The sequence below is a fragment of the Mirounga leonina genome, unplaced genomic scaffold, assembly GCF_011800145.1.
Source record: "Mirounga leonina isolate KUSES-001 unplaced genomic scaffold, KU_Mleo_1.0 Mir_201, whole genome shotgun sequence".
Lineage (NCBI taxonomy): Eukaryota > Metazoa > Chordata > Mammalia > Carnivora > Phocidae > Mirounga > Mirounga leonina.
This window is the reverse complement of record NW_023270504.1, coordinates 26,983,779-27,004,533: the sequence shown is the minus strand read 5'-3', so window position 1 is coordinate 27,004,533 and position 20,755 is coordinate 26,983,779. Positions and strand designations below refer to the sequence as shown.

The 20,755-nt window shown below is 47.9% G+C and overlaps 1 protein-coding gene across 1 annotated transcript; it reads right to left on the bottom strand.

The window, feature by feature from the left end:
• Positions 1 to 1,990: 1,990 nt before the first annotated feature.
• Positions 1,991 to 18,809, bottom strand: FGF6 (fibroblast growth factor 6). Its single transcript, XM_035028436.1, has 3 exons — positions 18,236 to 18,809; positions 17,162 to 17,265; positions 1,991 to 7,524 (listed from the first exon to the last, which is right to left on the bottom strand). Exons 1-3 carry the CDS (start codon positions 18,579 to 18,581, stop codon positions 7,348 to 7,350), a joined length of 627 nt encoding a protein of 208 aa, XP_034884327.1. The 5' UTR covers positions 18,582 to 18,809; the 3' UTR covers positions 1,991 to 7,347.
• Between the last annotated feature and the right edge of the window lie 1,946 nt (positions 18,810 to 20,755).

Below are 20,755 nucleotides of genomic sequence, written 5' to 3'. Positions count from 1 at the left end.
ATAAAGAGAGGAAGAGACACCAGAGAGCTCTCTCTCTCCATGTCCACACACAGAGGAAAGGCCACATGAGGACACAAAAAGAAGGTGACTGTCTACAGGCTAGAAGAAGAGGCCTCAGCAGAACTGACCTTGCTGATCCTTAATCTTGGACTTCTAGACTCCAGAATGGTGAGAAGGTAAGTATCTGTTGTTTAATACCCCAGTCTGTGGTATCTGTGAAGGCAGCCTGAACTGACTGAGATAGGCACTCTGTGCACCTCTCCAAGAGGGAGAACACCCCTGTGGTCCCCTGCAACCACAAGTAGCCTTGTCTCATGGTGGCGACATATACTGGCCTGTTAGATGGAGAGTGGTCCACCAAACCAGATGGGAGGGCTCTAGTGCTCCTTATAGAAATAAGTAATGATTAATCACTGATACTTATAATAAACAGTACAACTGGCCAGTCAAGTGACTCTTCAGCTTTCCAAAGGGCCACCGTGAATAGGCTCTCTTCTCCCTCTCAGGGCAACCTTAGAAAGAATGCTCAAGGAGTAGAATATTTTGGTTGGCTGATTTTTTTAAACCGAACTTTAAACTCTTTCAGAGGAGTGCCCACAGTTTTATGTTGAAATCTTTTTAAAATATGCATTTATTTCTTAATAAATACATTTGTCAACTGAGGATTTTGCAGATCTAGAAGTTTTGACTCTGAGCATCATTTCCTGTTGTATGAAACAGGAGGAGAATATGGTATAGAAGTTTTGACTGGGTGTGGAAAAGTCCAGAGTACTCCCGGAATATTGTTTTCACAACAAAAGTTCAATAGTTGGTATTAGCTTTTCTTGGCATTTTTGGCACTCTCTCTTAAAACCTGAGGAAAGGAGAGGAAACAGCCATCCTGGTCAAGCATTATTTGTAAAATGAGGTTGTAACATCCCTTTGCCTATGTTCAGAACCATTGCCCTGGACCTCAAGGCCTTGATGATGGACACAGATACCAGCAGAGGAACTTCTTGGCTGGTCCATCTAGGAATGAGAGTGCTCATCAAACAGACAATATTAAATCTCTTGAGATTCACCTCGGAAAATGGTGGAGGCTGGTTCCCATGTTTTAGAAGAATGAGGTTCAGCCTATGAAGAGTTCCCTGGGGTTAGGACTGCTGTGTGAAATGACCAGCCTTCTTTTCATCTGCTGTCACCACTCTATTCTGTCACCATGTCCTCAGCCTGGAGCACTCCAACAGCCTCCAGCCATCCTCCCTGTAGAGGGTTTGCCTCTTCCACGCCACTCTACACATGACAGTTGCAACCATCTTTCTAACCCCTTTCTGGTCCTGTTACTTCTTAAAATCAGCAAAGGCAGACCTCACCTTTTTTTAAATGAAAATTCAAGCTCCTTAGTGAAAGAAGCCAAATACAAGAAACCACATATTGTGTGATTTCTTTACATGAAATACCCAGAAAAGGCAAAACTATGGAGACAGAAAGTAGATTAATGGTTGCCTGCGGTGGAAATGGTGAAGTGGAGATTAAGAGTAAATGTGCACAGAGAATCTAATTGGAGTAATGAAAATGTTCTAAAGCTGGTGTATGGTGATGGTTGTATAACTTGGTAACTTAAAAATCATTGAATTGTACATTTGAAAAGGGTGAATTATATACAAAAAATTAAAAAATATTCAAGCACCTTATTATACTTGCCAGGTGCTCCATGATACAGTTCCTAATGAATGTCCTGGATTGAGCCCCATCTCACTCCCTCCCTCTGTCTGTATACCTGACACACTGGCCCTGGTTCAGGTCCTCCAAGGTGTCTTGTTCTTCCTCTGGGCTCCCACCTGCACCTCCAAACACCTGCTGTGCCCTCCCTCCCCCCCCACCCCAAATCTGGCTGATACCCCTCAAAGCTCACCTTTCTCTGGGATGGCCCTTGTCCACCCAGATGAGCTCAGGACCCTGTTCTGTGCCCCCATAGTACACCTGGACTTTGTCTCTCATGCCACTCATCACATTTTGCTGTGATTATTTCTTTAACGTCTGTCTTCCTTGCCAGTATATAAGCCCACATATAATTTGTCTCAGTGATATTCCAAGGCACATAGTAGGACTTTAGAAATATTAATTGTGTGGATAAATATAAGAATGATGCGCAGAGGCCACAGGACCAGGCAGCTCTTCCAAGAGCACATGGATTTATTCAGAACCCAGCATTGCTCAACTGAAGGCACATTTTAGTCTCTTCCAGAGACTACATGAGGAATAGAAGAGGGATATGGGAGGGAGTGGCATGATGAGGAACATGGTCAGGAGATTACAGGTGTGATGATGGGGGCGGTGCAGGAAGGGGTACCTGGAACATGAGAGAATAAGCTTGGGAGTCATGGGTTCTCTTCTGGCTTTGTGATCCTGGGTGAGAAACTTAAGCTCCTGGTCTTTTTCTTTTAACCTATGAAAAGATTTTTTATAATTTATACAGTCTCTCTTAACTCAAATATTCTATAATTCCAGTCATTCTACTAGACTAGGGCTTCTCAATGTCAGAATCACTTGGGTTGTGTGTTACAAAGGTAGACTCCCAAGCCCCATTCAGGCCTCTGGCTCAGTATCTCTGCAAGTGTGGCTAGGGAATCTACCTTTTAACATACTCTTGGGTGATTTTTTTTTTTTAATGCAAGTTTGTGAGAGTTTATTTTTTTAAATGCAAGTTTGTAAAATGCAAGTTTAACGCAAGTTGTGTGCGTCTATCTCATTCACTCACATATCCCAAAACTCCACCTAACGCAGCACAGAGATAGGGTGCTCAATAACTATTTCTTGATGGGTGAATAAGTGAATAAGTAAATGGTACAGTCACGGAAATGTGGATATCTTGCTTTAACTAAGGCAGAAGAAGAAGAGGGCTGCTGCCTCACTATGGTCTATGGTGCTTCCTTCCTCTTTGGGGCTGAATTCTCCATTTATAAAATATGGTGGTTGGACGAAGTGACTCATATGATTTCTCCCTGCCTTAATAATCCACAGCACCATGAATCTATAATATGGATAGCACCATGAATCAATGCTTTCTGTTTCCCTTCACCTTCCTCTTTGACATATGAGAAAGAATCAAGGTGAAAATCAGCCACAACCCAGAGATTTGTTGTGAGTTTTAATAGGAGGGGTGGAGTCAAACAGTTTAGAGGAACGTATAAAAAGACCTTTTACTTTTTGCTGGAACATGATATGGTTTGTGCATAGCACATACATATTAAAAAATAGAAGCATCACATTTTACAAGCACATGACTGAATAAATTCTGAGTTTTTCTACTCACTTGACCCAAACTTCAGGACAGCTCTGCACTGGGACCCAGCCTGAGGTACTTATTGATTTATAGAAAGGGGAAACCACGTGAGGACACAGCTGTCTGAGTGCTGGAATTTTGGTAGTTCAATGAGGTATACAAACATGGTTCTGTGTTGGCTTTCGGCATGATGGACTAGATTCAGGATCTGTTTTGGGCATAATCACTCCCTCCTCCCATTCTGGGAAGAGGAAACATGAACTCAGGTGTAAGCACAGAATGGAGTATTTCTATCTACTCTTCTGGCTTTGTCTCAAACATTCTGGGAGGTAGCAGAATGAGTAGACATTCTAGGCCTAGTGGAGGGGTGAGAGGCAGATTTGAGAGACCCACTTCCTAGACGCGAAAGTGGCAAGGGGCAGAGAGTCCTTCCTCAGTGACATCTGACCCAGAGCCTTTGGGGACAGAAAGTTATAGGAGCTTTCTAGCTTCTTTCCACATGAAAAGCAGCAGAAGTGGATAGACAGGAGAGAAAATATCCCCATGTCTTAGGGGCCAGCAACCACTTTTGGCAGATATGTTTGCACCAGTGGCCGTGGCACATAATGGGAAAGGGCAGTAAACCTACAATGCTGGGAGGAAGGAGAACTACAGCTTGTGGACTTTTATACATCTTTCTCTCTTAGGATTCTACAGAATGATAACTTGGAGGCTCTGACGTCTAGGACAAGAAAGGGGTCCAGCGCCATCATGAGAAGAATTCCAAGCTTCCCAGCATAGGACTAGGTCAGGAGAGAATTTCGGCCTGGGTCACCGGCCTGGGAAGATCCTATATGTCTAAAAAAGGAGAGAGGTTTGTAGCCTGGATCAGAAGACAGGAGAAAATACTCTCTTTCCTGAGCCATAGAATGGCCCTGGCCAGGGGCTTGGAGTGCGTGCCCTGGTCGTGTTGTGGGACAGGGGGAAGGCTATGAAAGATAATGGTAAGGTATCAATTACAACATTATACTCTGCCTTCCAAAGGAGGTTCAATAGTGCAGGCAAGTGGGAAAGGAAGGTGTTAGAAGGCAGCAAATGATGGAGTGAACACAATCAAAAGCTTCAATGGGGGCAGTTGGGGTTTTCTGGTTTCCTCTGAGGTCCACCCATTGTCCTTAGGAGAGTGCAGGTTCTACAGGGGGCCTGGAGGTCCCCTGTGGTTTCTGAGCTCACCTCTCCCCAGCTGAGAAGTTCATCTCCAAGGATGTGCTCATATGTTGCTCTCATTTTTATCGTTTGCTCTTGAAGAAGGAATAAGGCAGCATCTGGGTTCTTGGAGGCCCAAGTTTACATGGCTCCAGAGAAGGTTCAGGATAGGAGAGAAGCCAATGACTACAAAAATCTATAAACCAGGGTCACAGCTCAGGATCTGCAGGAGAGAGGACCCAAGCTGTTCGTAGCACATGGCAGCAGGAAGCGGAGGATTGTTCTTTCCCCTGCCTATGCAATGTCTGCTGCAGCCTCAACAGGGCTGAGAGCTCAGTCCAGAACTCAGTAGACATGGTGATCAGACAGGAGACAACTCTGATCCCCTGTGCACAGACACAGCAGCAGCAGCAGGAGCTGATCGTCTTCTGTTCCTGCCCCTTAACCCACTTCTGTGGTTGGAGAGTGACTTGTCATAAGCCTAAGCCACTTAGAGGTCAGAGAGAAAGCTCTTGGGAGAGAACTCCTCTGGATAGGAAGCATTTTAGAGTCAACAATGCATCACCACATCCAGTAATATATTCAGAACGTTCAGCAACTGGTACAGCATAGGTCCTGGTACCAGTTAGAAAAGATGCCCTGCTGCTAGGAACTGATTCCAGTCATAGGCAATGGGTGTACTGGTGCCTTGGCGTAGTGACTGCATAGCAAGCCTGCCTGGTCCTAGGCATGTCCTAGCTTCTCCTTTTCACTCTTAGCATGAGATATGGAAGTGGACATTTGGGCGGACCCCTTGTCAGTGTTTGAGCACTTTTATGAGCCTCCAGAGAGGTGCAGGAAAGGTCTAGCAGTCTGAGGCCTTGAGATTCTCTTTAGAAATGTGTCCCCTCTCATGCCAAGTTGGCTCAGATTGAGGAAGAAAGGAACTAATGCTTTGGGACCTAGAACTTTCCTCCCTACCAGATCACTGTCCGTCCATCCTCCCAGCCTTTCTGCACTCCTGGCACCTTCCATTGGGTACGGATACGTGCCTCAGGTTCTGAGTGCATCAGTTTCTGATGTACCCTGTCAAAGAGACCAGTAAATTACTCTGGACAAGATAATCAGCCTTGTCCTCTGCCTCCAAGCAGACCTGTACTTCAAATATTCCAAATGGTCAAGATGGACCAATTTTCTCCCCCTTCCACTTGACCCAAGACCCCAGCTCCTTCCAGTTTCTTCCAAGGCTTGGTCATGTCCACTCTTGCTCCTGAGTTCTTACTGTCTGCGCAATCTTTGCTCACGTTGGTGTGGACTTCCCTCCTCATCCAGCACATGTCCTCCCTGATGTGTGCCCGACAGAGAGGTAGCCAGTATGATGCCTCTGTTGGGTAGCCAACCTCCATGTGCAGCTCACAGTAGCTCAGCTCAGATCTATCTATAGATGGCTGCATCTGCAAATAGAGAGGTATGTCGAAGATGAAGGAAGGTATTTGCAGCAGATGAGGGGTTGTCTTGCAGGCACGGGCCCCTGAGAGTAGCAGAGGGTGTCAGGTCATTTTGTAACTTGATGGTTCACGTATGCCGAAAATATTTGCACTCTGATATGGCTCTCTCTGGTTTCAGATTTAGGAACATTCCAATGGTTCAGGAATCTGAAGGCTCCAAGCAGACAACATTTATAGTCACTTGGGGGAACCTCTGCTTTAAATACTCTCAAAGGACAGGAGGCAAGAAGGCATTGTACAGCAAAGAGCTGTTTCAGCTTGGCTGCTTGATTTCACAGGATTATCACTCTTCTCTTACTGTAGGGGGGCCAGAGGGGGCAAAGTCTGGAGGTCATGGTGCCCATTCTACTGCATCCAGGCAACAGTGTGTATGTGAGATGAGGATGACCAAGAAGGAAGTGAGAGTATCAGATGAGGACTTGGGTGAGTTTCCCGGACGTAGCAGGAGAGGAATTATCATCTGCAGTCCAAAGCCTCTCTACTTCCTTCAGCCCTATTTTGCACCCCCTCACCCCTTGCCAAAGAGGTTGCCATTATTAGGATCCTTGTCATCTGAGGTTAAAATAAGACCCAGTTCAAAGTGAGGAAAAGTTATGGGCAGGGAGCCTGGCCCGGCTTGTTCTTGGAGTCGCACACAGCACTGAATCCTCCAGGCTGAATGGCACTCCATAGAACATCCAGTCCCTTCGGCTGCTTCCAGCAGGCCTTCCCCAACTGCCCGAGACACAGCTGTACCCCATTTCTTCAAGAAGAGGATCCCTTCTCCCCCAACTCCCCTGACAGGGCAGCCCAATGTCCCCGGAGCCCCCATAGGCAGGAAGTTTGGAGCCTGCGCACTTTCTTTCTGGTTTGCAGATAAACCCTACTGCCTCCCACCCTGCCCTCTATGCTTAGAAGACAGCTGCTCCCACTGCCTGTGCAAGCCATGCGTGCACTCAAGTCGCCTCTGAACGGAAGGATGATTGGAAAGAGGCAGAATGGGAGTACACATCAATCCTGCTGGTCTGACAAATGATACTCTTGCAGGCAGATTCCTGCTGCAGTGATACCGGAGAAAGAAACCTGATGCTCTGCAATGCCTTCGCTCAGACCACCTACACAAGGATGTATAGGTATACATCAGAACACACACATACCGCCACCCTGACCTTTCCCTGTGCACATGGTCATATGCCACATGTACCTTCTTTCCTCAGTTGAGGTCAGAGCATGTATCCATTGCCATTCTAGGATGTTGGTTGCAACCCCTCTCTTGGGTTAGTTACATACCATAGGGTCTGGTGTGCCTTCTCCCCAAGCACAGGAGAAGCCTGACTCAGGAGTCATGGGGGGCAAGGGGAATTGTTCATTTGTGCAAAATTCCAATACAGAAGATGTTGCTTTCAATCTGCAAGCCTCCTTTCAGGGTCCTTATATCCTGGGAAGGAAGTGAGTGACAGTCATGATTGGGGACACCTTGCTGCCCCGCTTTACCCGTCCGTATTTGCTCAGTGCGATGTAGGTCCCTCGGTACAGGTCTGACTCATAGGCATTGTAATTGTTGGGCAGAAGGGTTTCTCTGAACTTGCATTCCTCTTGGAAGCTGGGCTGTCAAAGAAATGGACAAACAACAGAGGCTCAATTATAAATGAGGTGTAGCAGGCCCCCTACTGGGTGCACCTCACCTCCCCTCTGTAAGACAACCAGCAGGGAATCTGAGCCATTCTAGGTGAACCGAGTCATGGAAGGTCAGAAAAGAAGAGACTTCTGAGCCCTGTTGGACCCTTCTCACATTCCCTCCTTTAGGATGAAATCAAGGTTCAGGGACATGGATAGATGGTCTGTGTCACATGGCGTGGGTCTCCTGACTTTCAGTTCAGGGCGCTCTCCACTAAGCACCTAGCTGATAATTTATTCCCTTCAGAAAAGGATACAATAGGCTGTTTTCTCAAGTCCACTGTGAGAGGTGGTCTAGTGGAGCAGGATTGGGAGCCCGGCTCCACTTAGTGGCTTCTCTGCGTCCTAGTTGTGTGACCTTGGGCAGGCTCCTCCCTTTCAGCCTTTGTTCCCTTTCATGCAAGCTGTGTGCTGGGGGTGCAGATGAGGAGCAGTTAGCAGAAGGTTGGAGACAGATGACTCTCTAAGTCCTTTCCAATGCTGTCTGTTGACTATGTTAACCCTTTCTTCTTTTCATGGGTGTCCCCTCACTCTGTCTTTCCCAGCTTATGCTCTAGGTTTTCTACCCCTTAAAGAGGTTTATTCTTGGTTTTGACTTTGAGCTCAGAAGATGCCCGGTGCCTCCTAGACATTCACAGCTCTCCAGGGAAGTTCAGGAACAGAGATGGTGAGGAGCAGCCATTTTTATGGGGAAGAGAACCTGGTTCCCTCTGTGGCAGGTGGTGCCGTGGAGTCTGGGGCCAGTGATAAATCAGCCCCTTCAGTGCTAATTTGGTAGAGAAGCGCGTGTGGACCATCTGTTCAGAAAATGAATACTGAACTTCCTGTCACACATCAACAAGTTCATTCCCGCTACCTCACCCATGTCCTCCTTTATTCCTAGAAAAGAGGGCCCTTCCTCCCCAGGCTTTTGGGGCCACTGCTGAGGGAGGCTGGGGAGGTTTCTGTGCTTTGGACAGGGAGCGGCTCTGTGGGGTCTAGAGGAAGAGAGAGCAAGGTGAGAGCCAGGATATCTGGGATCCAGGATCAAAAGAAATACAGAATGAGACAAAAAGAGAGAGGTGGGATGTAATTTCTGACTCCTTCCTGCTGACTGAGGCCATTGGCTATAAAAAGCCCACTCAATGGCTGGCTGGCTGTGCCAGAGGTGTCGTCTGACCTTCTCTGAAGGAATCGTACTATGAGCACCCTGGGCTGGCCGGATGCGGGGGATGGACCAGAGCCTCTTCCTGTTAGGAATGGAGGGTGATGAGCTAGCTCACTGGGCTCCCAGACTCCCACAGCATGTACAAGAGTGTGTGATCCCCAGGGACACCTTCTTCTTTCCCAATAGACTCCAAGTTGCCCAAGACAAGGGTTGTGTCTTGTCAGGTACGTGATGCTGAATGGTTGATGACTTAACAGGAACAACAGCAAGACGGGTGGGTAGCCCTCCTCCCCCCTTAACTTGCCCTTTCGGTGCAGCCCGAGAGTGAGCAAGGGGCAGTGCAGTGTAAAGAGGGAACAGCACACTCTCTTCTTGCCCTTTATCCCTTCCTCCTTTCCGCACTCAGCCCTACACCCCCATTTATTTTTTGTAAGACACTTGCACAAGTGTTAATTTACCTGAGATGAATGTGAAAGCTTTAGCCAGCCACACCAGCTGGCTTCCTAGCGCCACACTAGGGAGCTTGCATTTTCACAAGCTAGCCTTTTTATGAATGCTCAGTATTTGTGGAAGGAATATCCCAAAGGTAGAGAGAATAAGCTAATCAAAGTAGGTACAGAGCATATGTGTGCACTAGCTTTGAGGTTACATCGATGATGATTCACCTCTTACTTAGCTCTGTGAACTTGGGCAAGTGATTTAACCTTCCCTCCTTTGATTTAACCTCAGTTCTCTCATCTGTAAAGTGGGGGGCAGTAAGAATAACTATGTCATAGAATTGGAGTGAGCATTAATTGAAATAACATACAGAAAATAGTTGGTATAACATCTGGCACATAGTAAAATAAAAAATAGTGTCAATACTATAATTTTCTATCATTAACTACTTTACATTAAAAGCCCTGAGAGACTGTCTTACCCTGGATCGCCATTCCTGCAAAACCTGCTGGGGACGTGTTCGCTTTTAAGCTCTGCAGTTGTTGACTGAATGACTCAGAGACCTTGAACTTGTATGAGAAGAGCACAGAACTAGGATACAGAGAGGCTGATGCTCTGGCACTGCTCGTTGGGGTCTCTCTGGACCATGGTTTCTTCACGTGTGCATGGGGTGAAGAGTCAGCCACGGGAGCTAAGACTGTCAGTGAGCAAAGCTCTGGAGCAACAACACTAGGGGAAAGCACACTCAGGATTGATTGTAAATTTAACTGAGAAATAAAACTAGACCGATTAAAAGTCTGGTGCAAGGGCACCTGGGTGGCTCAGTCGGTTAAGCGTTGGGCTGTCGATTTTGGCTCAGGTCATGATCTCAGGGTCCTGGGATTGAGCCCCACGTGGGGCTCCACGCTGAGCATGGAGCCCGCTTGGGGTTCTCTCTCTCTCCTTCCCTCTGCCACCGACTCTCTACCCACGCACACATGTGCATCATGTGTTCTCTCTCTCTTTCTTAGGAAAAAAAAAAGATCTGGTGCAGATCGATGAACAAAATACAGAGTCCAGAAGTAGATCCAAATATATGTCATTATAAAATAAAAATGGATCTGAAATTAACATAAAATAAAAGTAGCATTTCAAATCACTAGAGAAAACATGGTGTTGGAACAACTGGATAATATCTAATAATAATAATAATAGTAATAGAGTTTGATTTCTTATTTCATTCCTTACATTACAATAAATTCTACAAGCAGCAAAGATTTAAATGTGAAAAAGAGAGTCTTAAAAGTCCAGAAAAAAAATTGTTTAAATAATCTTGAGTTGGGAAGATCTTTTTGAGCAGGACACAAAAACTAGACACCATAAAAAAAGCAAAACCAATAAATTTGACTTCTGCCTGGAAAAAAAATTGCCTTAAAACAAAAATATAAATAGCAAACTCAGTTAAAAATAGTTGCATAAATAAAAAAAAATAATTGCAATGTTGGGGCACCTGGGTGGTTCAGACAGTTGAGTGTCCGGGTCTAGCTCAGGTCTTGATCTCAGGGTCATGAGTTCAAGCCCCATGTTGGGCTCCATGCTGGGTGTGAGCTTACTTAAAAAAATAATATTAATAAAAACAATAAAATAAAAAAAATAGTTGCAATGTATATGTGTCAGAGAGCACATTTTGTTATTATATTCAGAACCTTAACTGAGAAATGGACAGTGTTTATGAACAGACAGTTCACAGAAAAGGAAATACAATTAACATTTGAACATGAGAAAATGTACCTAAAAAGAGAAATCTAAGTCATAATGGTGAGATAACATTTTTAATTGTTTGATTAAAAGAAGTCAGATGTTTGATAATTTTTTTTTTTAAGAGAGAGAGAGAGAACATGTGAGTTGGGGGGAGGGGCAGAGAGAGAGAGAAAGAATATCAAGCAGGCTGTGTGCTAAGCTTGGAGCCTAATTCAGGGCTCCATCTCACGACCCTGAGACCATGACCCAAGCCAAAATCAAGAGCCCCAGTGTTTAACCAACTGAGCCGCCCAGGCGCCCATTGATGATATTCTTTCTTTGGTGAGGGCATGAAGACTAGGAATTCTCATTTAACATCTGTGAGTGTATATATTGTTATAAGCTCTATACAGAGCAATTTGACAATATCTACTAGAATAAAAAAGGACTAATAATTCTGTTTCTAGGAATTTATCTTACTGGCACACTCCCACACATGTACAAGAGTTACTCACCGCAACATTATCTTTAATAGTAAAAGACTAAAAACAATGAATTGTCTATTAGGAGGGAAGCAGGTAATTCAGTTCCAACAGATTCACACAATTGAATAAGTCACGAACAAATACGGAACCTCCATGTGCACGGACTTGAAATGGTTTCAAAGACATATTGGTAAGTGAAGAGGCAAGCTTCAAAACGGTGTGTAGTGTGCTCTTATTTGTGTGACTTTATAAGGTAACAGCGAGGGCACAATCACAGGGACACAGGTTCTTCCTGGAGCAATACACACGGACCAGTACTATCTTTCTCTGGGGAGGCAGATACTAGCAGCTTCAAGACGACAGTGAGAAGGGGACTAAATTTCCATGGCATATTCTTTTGCACCTTTCTCCCCACCCCTTATACTGTGTTCACATATTACCTAATCATGTAAGCAGATTATTTAAAGCAGGAAAGGAGTTCAGGATACAAGACGGGCCAGGAAATGGAGCAAGGAAACATTTATATCAGAAACTGGTGGTCCCCCCTTGTCCCGTCCAGCCCCTACCACCCACTGTTTTCCCCTCTGGTCTAACTTATACGTCCCTGGAGAGTAACCTGCCATCAGTTTCCAGAAGAATTCACTTCTGATCTGGACAGTGCTTACGGGACAGGTTTCGAGCGTGGTTTGCAAACTCTAGAGAGGAAATCAAACCCTGGTGCCAGTGTGCGGGGGAGAGGGAGGAGAGGAAGGGAAGGGAGACGAACTGAGTGATTCAGGCAAGAACTCAGGGCATCTGCCCATATCCTCCATGCTAGAATGTGTCCAGTTTAAGAATCCAGCATTTCCTAGCCTCTGGGGCTCCTGAAACATTGTTTAAATTTGCGCAGTGGTGGTTGTAGGCACTGTGCTTTGTTCTCTGCCCGTCCCATTTCGATTATTCCAATTCCCTCTCTTCTAAAAAATGTTTTCCTACTTTCCTTTCTTTCCATTTGTTTCTTTTTCTCTACCCTTGCTCATATTCCCGGCCTTCACCAGAACTGTGTACAAATCTAAAGTGACACAGGACAAGTGGATGAAGTTTGCTTTCAGAGCCCCCTCTTTCCCTGCCCGTCCCTTTCTGCAGGCCGCCACCTCGTCCTTAGGGTTCAGGTGGCTGGAGGCCAAGACTGTTTCCCTGAACTCTTTGAAGCAGCCAATGCTTCAGGCCAATGGGATTTTCCCGCTGCCCAGACTGATGCCCAACCTGGTATCCAGACCCAGCCCCTTAAACTAGGTCTCCCGCATCCTGAGCCCAGTTCTCATGGCCCCGGAGTGCTGGCTGCTTGGATCTGGTGAGAAAAGCACTCGTGCCAAGTGAACGCTGTGTTAATAAAAGCAGCTACCATATATTATTACTTGAACAAATGAAAATAATTCCACCAGATCACATTTCCTGGGCCGGCCGGGCCTCAGGCCCCAGCGTGACAACGTCTTAAATTCCATGTAGGTCTAATCAGACTTATGTGGAACCAAACTCCAAAACAATCAGCTCTTACCATGGAGAAGGGCATTTTGGAAAGGGGGTTTTGCAGAGGGCTGGTTCAGCGTGTCACCTCTGACGGAAATGCCCCTTATAGCCTGGGGTGGACGAGACATCCATCCTCTTGTCTTCAGGCAGAGCTAAGTCACCCGGACTGCTGGGGGTGGATGCTTGTCTTTAAAGTTCTTCCTCCCAGGGCTGCCCTTGGCCACCTGCCCCTATTACTCCTGGTTGTGAGTGTGCACAGGAAGGGCGGGGGGGAGGAGGTATTTAAGGAGGTGGGACATGAGAAAAAAAAGCGGGGGGGGGGGGCTCTTTTTCCTAAGACCCTTCCTTATGCAGCCGCGGACTACTTCTTTTTCTGTCCTTAGCTGAAATGGAGAAATAACAACTTCCAGCTCTGAAGAGGTCTGTCTATTGCAACTCCCTTTCCTAATACACAATTGCATTGTCAATTTAGAGTGTTTGAAAAGGTTTTCAGCAGGCATATCATTCTTCTCATTCGGGTGTAGCTTTTTGTAGCAGGCAGGCAGTGAGTTGGGGAGAGTTGTCTGCAGGGCTCTCGGTTCTACCCCCCACCCCCCACCCCCCGACCCCCGTCCTTCCCCTCGGAGCTAACATGTCTCCTTAGGAATCTGTTCTCTGAGCTTTGCTGCTGAGTGAGGGCATGGCTTGGTCCTCCCCTCTCCCAGAGTAATGCCCGAGAGAATATTCAAAGGCCTTGATGGATGGAACAAATACTGTGTTTTGCACCTTGTCATACTACTATTGATGAAAAGGATGTAGACACAGTTACTATGAGTAAAACTAAAATCACCTCAAAGCATAACTCAATTCCTACTAGCTTGTCAGTATACATTTTTCTTGGCCAAAGGATTCTCATAGAACATTGTCAGGTGGAGATCCTTGATTTTTTTCAATTTTACTGTTAAAACGATGAAGGAGATTGGAATTCACTAATTTCTGCCTCTGGCTACACCCAGGAAGCAGAGGTCCAGGCCCAGAGAAGGTCAGTGATTTTGCCCCAGATGAGAGAGTAGTGGAGGGTAGGTGAGGCAGAGGCTAGAACTCGGGTCCCAGTCTACAGCCCAGGTGCTCCCCCTGTGGGCTTTCTGTGTATTACCTGCAGAACCCTGAGGCAGGTCTGCACACAGCTATGATTGTGCTAACTTAAAGACCCCATGTCCCGTCTGTAAAGGGAGGATAAAGATCACACGCACCTCCCAGGGATGCTGGGGGTAATGCTTTGAAAGCACTCCACAGGGTGCCTGACAAACAGTAGGTGCTCAATATGGGGTGGCTATTTATATTGTCTAAGCCGGGGAGGGGCATCCTGCCATGAGGCTCTGCACCCCTCTTTCCTGGAGGTGAGACATGTAGGAGGCCACTTTTCCTGGGTGGTTTTTCTGGGTTCTTATTATCTGACCATGAGCCGTCCCCTGTCCCCAGCCCCAGCATGGGTCCCCTCCCCCTCCATGAGAAATTTCATTTAGCTCCAGGCTGTAGCAGCTGAGCCGGAGGGAGATGAGGCAGCTCTAGGGGCTTAAGGGAAATAGTGTGAATGAAATCATCACCCAGCGGGAGTCTTCCTGGCTCCGGGGATCAGTTGGCAATTGTTTTTTTAGACTGTGATAACAGGCCCCTGAGGGGCAGCAGGAGGGGGTAGAGGTGGTTCAGCAGAATCTGGTGCACAGCCACACAAAGCATCAGTGTCCAAGCCTGGGGCACAGTTCAGCCAGCCACCCTCCTCCAGCCCCGCTCTCGGTACCCTGGCCCTGGGCTCCAAGGAGGACAAGCTCCCATCTCAGACAAGGTGCTCCTGGACATAATGCTTCTAGTGTATGGAAAGGGAGGGTGGAGTGTGCGTAGTGAACAGGTCTTTCCTCAGGACAGACCCCCCTCTTCCCCTGGACTTGTTCATTTAGTGAACCCTCCCTCTCATGGGGCCCACTTGACCTCTTTTGAAGTAATGGGCCCTGGGGGCGGGACCAGGGGTGTCTACTACATCAAGAGTCAGCCCACACTTCAGGGGTGGCTCCTTCCCTTTCGCTACTCAATGCTTTACCCCTTTGCACTGCTTTCTAAATGTTTTCTCTCTTTCCTTTCCTTTTCTCTTTTTTTCAATGCAGGGCTTGAACCCACGACCCTGAGATCAAGACCTGAGCTGAGATGGAGAGTTGGACACTTAACGGACTAAGCCACCCAGGCTCCCCTGCAGTGCTTTCTCTGATGGTGATTAAAGCTCTGACTTTGGAGTCTCATATAAGTTCTCTTACCAGGGCCACACATTTCAAGTGGGAAATAGATCAATGTTCCTGTATTTATGCCCTTTCCCTGCCTCAGAGTTGAACATCCTTCTGGGTAAGGAGAAAGCAATACTATAGAAGGGTTTCTGTCATCTAGGCTTCCTTCCTGGAGCTCTACCTGCTAAGTGGTCCCTTGCAGACAGAGTCACAGCCAACAACCCCTGTTCCTGGCTCTCCAATCAGTGGGGTCCCAGCTACTGTGCAGGCTGGTCAGAAGGGGCTTTTTGGGATGACTGACTCCACAGGAAGGAGCCCTGCTGCACCCAAACCTACACTGGTCCCAGGTGGCCTCCCCTCTTCTCCATCACCTTTGTGCAGACTGGTGTCTGAGAAAAAGGTTGTCCAGGAATTCCAAGCCTCATGCTGGATTTCAACTGCCCAACCCTCCCAAGGCCATGTAGCCTGGTGGTCTCCACGCCTGCCTGTGCCTCAGAAACACCAGAGAAGATTCAAAAACAAAAAACAAACCGAGTTTTAGGCCCGCATCCCAGCCCTGCTGAATAAGCATCTCTGATGCAGGTCCCTGAAATCTTTACTTTGAACAGGTTACCAAGATGCCGTGGATGCAGAAGATCCTCTTACATGCCTCACCTCTAGGAAAGAGGGGTGCAGAACCTCATGGCAGGGTGCCTCGCCTCCTTAGCTAATATAATAGCCAACTCATATTGAGCACCTAGTGTTTGTCGGGCACCCTGTGGAGTGCTTTCCAAGCATTACCCGCCCCCCCCGCAACCCCTGGGAGGTGCATGTGATCCTCATCCTCCCTTTACAGAGAGGACAACGGGGTTTCCAAGTTCTCATATCTAGTCAGGGCTGTGTGTGGACCTGCCTCTGGGCTCCGCAGGTTTACAGACTTTGCAAACTTTACTGTATGCTTGGTGTACAGACTGGGGCCCGAGTTCTGGCTCCTGGCACCACCTACCCTCCAGCTATTCCTCTTACTTCAGACGCCCACTTTTAATCCATGCCTTGTCTCCATGCAAACCAACCCAGACTTAGGAACAGCACTAAAGGTTATGGGGGAAAAGGCCACCTGAGCACCCCCTTTGGGATAACCTCCCCGGAGCCCGGCCCCATCCCAGATCTCTCTGCTTACTTCCTGATGCTCACTCTGTCTCCAAGGAGAGGTAGAACAGCACTCCACGCCCTTCCCATAAATAACTCTAGTATTCCTTGACAGTTGCTCAGAGATCTACCTTTTTAGCCTTCTTATTTCTCTCAAAAGAACTCCCAGTTTCTTCAACTTCATAGGGATGTTTTCCCAGCCCATATTTTGGAATAAGCTGAATCATAGGAGGAGAGCCCCAAGACAGAGAGGGTCAAAGAGAGCAGAGATTTTGGCAAATATGCTTAGAAGTTGGCTAGGTTAACCAAAGGGCTCGTATTCACCCTCCCAGGGGTGATCTGTGAGGGGGAGGGCACTCGAGGTGGGGTGTCAGCCCAGAGGGTAGATTAGGAGGATGCTTCTCCAGCCTCTGGGATCAGGGGTCAGAGGACTCAAAACCTTAATGTCAAATTTCAACACCCTGTTGAAGGTATGCTGCACTCTAGGCGGTACCTCTTGGGGTGGGGGAGGTTCATAGGGAACAGCACCCCAAGCTGAAAGACAGGCTTGCTTTTCTGGGCCTCTCCAGTTCAGGGGATCAAACCCGACCGTAAGCCTGGATGACAACTTTATGCCAGGGTCCAGGTCTCCTGCAGAACCAGTAGCCTCCTGAGCTATGATTCCTATTTAATTACAAAGGACGGAAGGGTCAGGAAAAACATGGTCCAGAGCAGAAGCAAATTAACTGTGAAGCAAGCAAAGCGTGAACTTCCAGGCCTGTTACTGGCATGGGCACTTCCTGCTCTAGACAGATATGCACTTCTCTACTCAAGCTTTTATAGTATTTTCAACTGTGTAAGCGGAAGCCCTCACACAGCCTGGAGCTCCCCCGGCCCAGCGGACTCACCGTTGTGTATAATCTCCCTTTACTGTTCATGGCAACGAAGAGGGCACTTTTCACTCCAAAGAGACTCACCACACCCCGCTCCACTGTGGAAATCTCCAGCAGGCCTGACAAAGAAATGGGGGGGCACGTTACCCAAGGCTTGTGCAGAGCAGAGTGGGACATCGATCTAGAGATGACGCCACAAGGGCATCTAAGCCCGTCCCTTGCTCCTAGAAAGCCAGACCCTTATCACCTCTATCCCTGATCTCACTTTGTACTCGGCCAGTCCTGCCACCATACTGTCAAAGATCCAGTTCTGCAAGGGGGGGGGGGGGTTCTGACACCAGAGCCAAAGCTTACAGCATAGCTACAGATTAGCTTTCACTGACTTAACCACATGAGGTCTTTGCCTGGGGTAGAAAAATGAATGTTGATTAGTTTTTTAATAAAGTAGATACTCCACATGTTTCAACAAATCTCAGCTTATCTGAACTTGCAAACATTGCAGCCACACGGAAGCTGATGGCTTGCTTGGATCCTGCAGCCCCCGTCCCCTCTTGGATGGGGGAGTCTATCTAGGCAGCACCCCATCAACTTGTAGGACAAGGAGCCTGGGGACAGAGAGGGCAGGTTGGAATAAAAAAGAAAGATGTGCTTCAACAGGAAATTTTGCAAATCACTTGCCTTTCCTTCTCAAAGAGCGAATCTAAGTAAAAATCAGCTTGGGTCTAACCTGGTCCTAGTCCCTTCACTTACTCTCACCACCCTTGCCTTATGGCTTCCCGGCTGATGGTTCCGGTGGTCTTAAATGGCCACCGACGTGCCTGTAATGCTGAAGTAATTAGTGCCACCTGGGCTCTGTGGGGTGATGGCAAAGGACACCAGAATGCTTGGACCTCAGCGTAGTAAACCTGCAACTAGGCACGGTCCAAGTGAGTCTGGGGGAGGTGGCCATGCTTATGAGCATCCAAGTAGGGAATAACACTTCTCTCCCCTTTATGATAGGACCCCATGCACCAGAGCAAGTCCCCATCATCTTTTAGCCCTGCTTGAACCCAAGCCCCCAGCTTCCCAACTGCTGCAGCTGGCACTCACTGTAGGGGTTCTCCTCGTGGGTCCCGCTGATCCGGCCGTTGGGGGGCACCTGGAGGTGAAAGCCGATGCCCACGTTGCAGTAGAGCCTCCTCTGCCGCTTGATCCCCACCAAATAGCCACTCTCCCAATTCACCCCAGCAATCTCTCCAGCTAGCCCAGCTCGAGACCTTGACAGCAGGGTGCCCCAGCCCCTGGAGTCCAGCAGCGTGCTGTTGGTGCGGGTGCCTGCAGGTGAGGGCACCACCATGCCCACTAGGACGCCTAGGAAGACGAGAGCCCACAGCGTGCCCTGAAGACGTCCTGCTCCCCGGGACATAGTGATGAACAGCCTCTGTCCCAGGGCCATCCACCTTGCCTCTCAGGCACGTGGTCAGAATTAATGGCCCTAAAAATACCGCCCTTCTTGTTTTTCTCCCCTCAGCATGGCGGCAGGGGCTTATTTTTGGAAGGCAGATGAAGGCTGCTGACATGAAACCAAAGCCTGCTTTGGGCACTCGGGTTGGGAGCAGAGGGACCCAGGCTGAGCCGTGGCTGGTAGGGACCATGGCTTGGGGACGGTGTCTAGCTCGTCCGCTTGCTCCGTCTCGAGTTGATTATATTTGATTTGACCTATCTTTATAGTTCAGCAGCCTGGCCCTCCCCTCCACCCATCATCACCCTGACGTCAACTGGACCAGCTCACTTATCCAGGGCTGTAACATTAACCTGCTCCTGGGCCTGGCTGCCTCCCCAGACCCCCATCACCCTCCCCACCCCAGGGATTCTGGGAGCCACTGTCATTCCAGCTATGAGGCAGGAATGAAGTGAGCAGGGAGCATCTCTGAGGGAGGGAGGATTTGGCTGGGGGCCCAGGGGAAGAGGGAGGCAAGAGGCCACCCAGAACCCAAACTGGGCAAAAGTTCTTGGCCTGGCAGTGCTGCTGGCTTCCTTATTTAGAGGGCAAAGGGTAAAGACAGGGATAGGGAAAGCTTGGTGGCAGGTGATGACTGTGGCCTTTAAGCTACCCTGGAGACTTTTTCATGGAAAGAGCTCATGGTAGCTCATGAGAAGGTAAGCTTGGGGGACACTGCAAGACTGAGCCCTTTTAACAGGAGAGAACAGAGATTTGGTGGTTGGGGGTGCGGAGGTGGTCCAAGGAGCTTTAGGATTGTCGAGGAAGAGAGGGCTAGGGTCAGACTTCTGCTTGCTGTTCTGGCCATGGCATTCACCAACCAATGAGGGGGGAGTCATGCTGGCCCTTGACATAGCCCACTGGCCATTTTCCTACTTGGGCTCATCCTTAGTATCTGACTGATAGTATTCCTATTTTATAGAGACAAAAGCTAAGGTGTAGAAAACTTAAGTGACTGGTCTGAGTTACCATAGCTAACAAGTGACCCATCCAAAGCCTTTGCTTTTACCCCAGGACCCCCGCCCCCCGTTCCCCGGCCCCGCCACATGATTGCCTATAGTAGAAGATAGATGACCAGGCTGGCCCACAGATCTATTGAGCTCATTCATCATAGGATTATTTCAATAACACAAAATGACTCACTTCCCCACACAGGCTGGAGGTTACAGGCAGCCTGGAGAAGGCTCCTAGGAGGAGTCCCTCTGCTTAGGGACTCTTCTGAGACATCATTCCCTCCCCTCTGCTTCCAAGCCTCCTGCCCTGGTCTGGGTCAAGCCTTTGGTCTGTACTTCTACCTGCCTTCTGCCTTTCTGCCCTGTTCATTTGGACTGATGCTTTGGTTAGAATTTCTGTGAGGCCATGCATCTTAGTTTTGCCCTTGATATGTTCTCTCAGATCCCCTGAAGCCCTGACTTCTTCTGCCATTATCCTCTGCTGGTAAAATGAATGGGGAGGGACACATGTACTTCTGCTTAGGATTCCCTCATCATCAGCCCTCCCCCCACCCTGCCGCTTCCCAACCATCTTGCCCCTCCCTGGCACCTCCACTGCCTTATGTCCAGCCTTACCATCACCAGCAACCTGGTTTCCCAAAACAATGAATGGCACCTGTGGGCACAGATTGAGTCTACTGTGTAGGTCTCTGTTGGAAAATCGTACAAAAAAATCTCTGCAAAGTAGGAGAATCATGAATAATCTAAAGACACAAAAATGACCTTCACTTGATTTCATATATTTAAGTTTTCATGTATGCAAGAGCAGTGAAGAAGCCCTTTGAATTATGTTCAGTTTGGAATATTGTATTAATTATGCTTGTTGTGCTGACATAGGGAAGAGGCATCCCAGAAGCATGCTGGATGGTAAGAAGTCAGTCTGAAATGAACACTTGCCTTGGATACTTGGAGAGGTGCTCATCATCATCACTGTGGGATGATTCTTGGGACCCATCCACTTTGGGACTGCCTCAGAGGAGAGATTGAACTATAACAAGATCCATACGAGACATCAGTAAAAATGGTAAATCTATTTAGATTCACCTCATCCCAGATTCTTTTGTGTGCAGAGATTGTGGGTGGTGTCTTATAAGGCAATGGGCTTTTGAATGGAGGACACCTGAATTTGAATCCCGA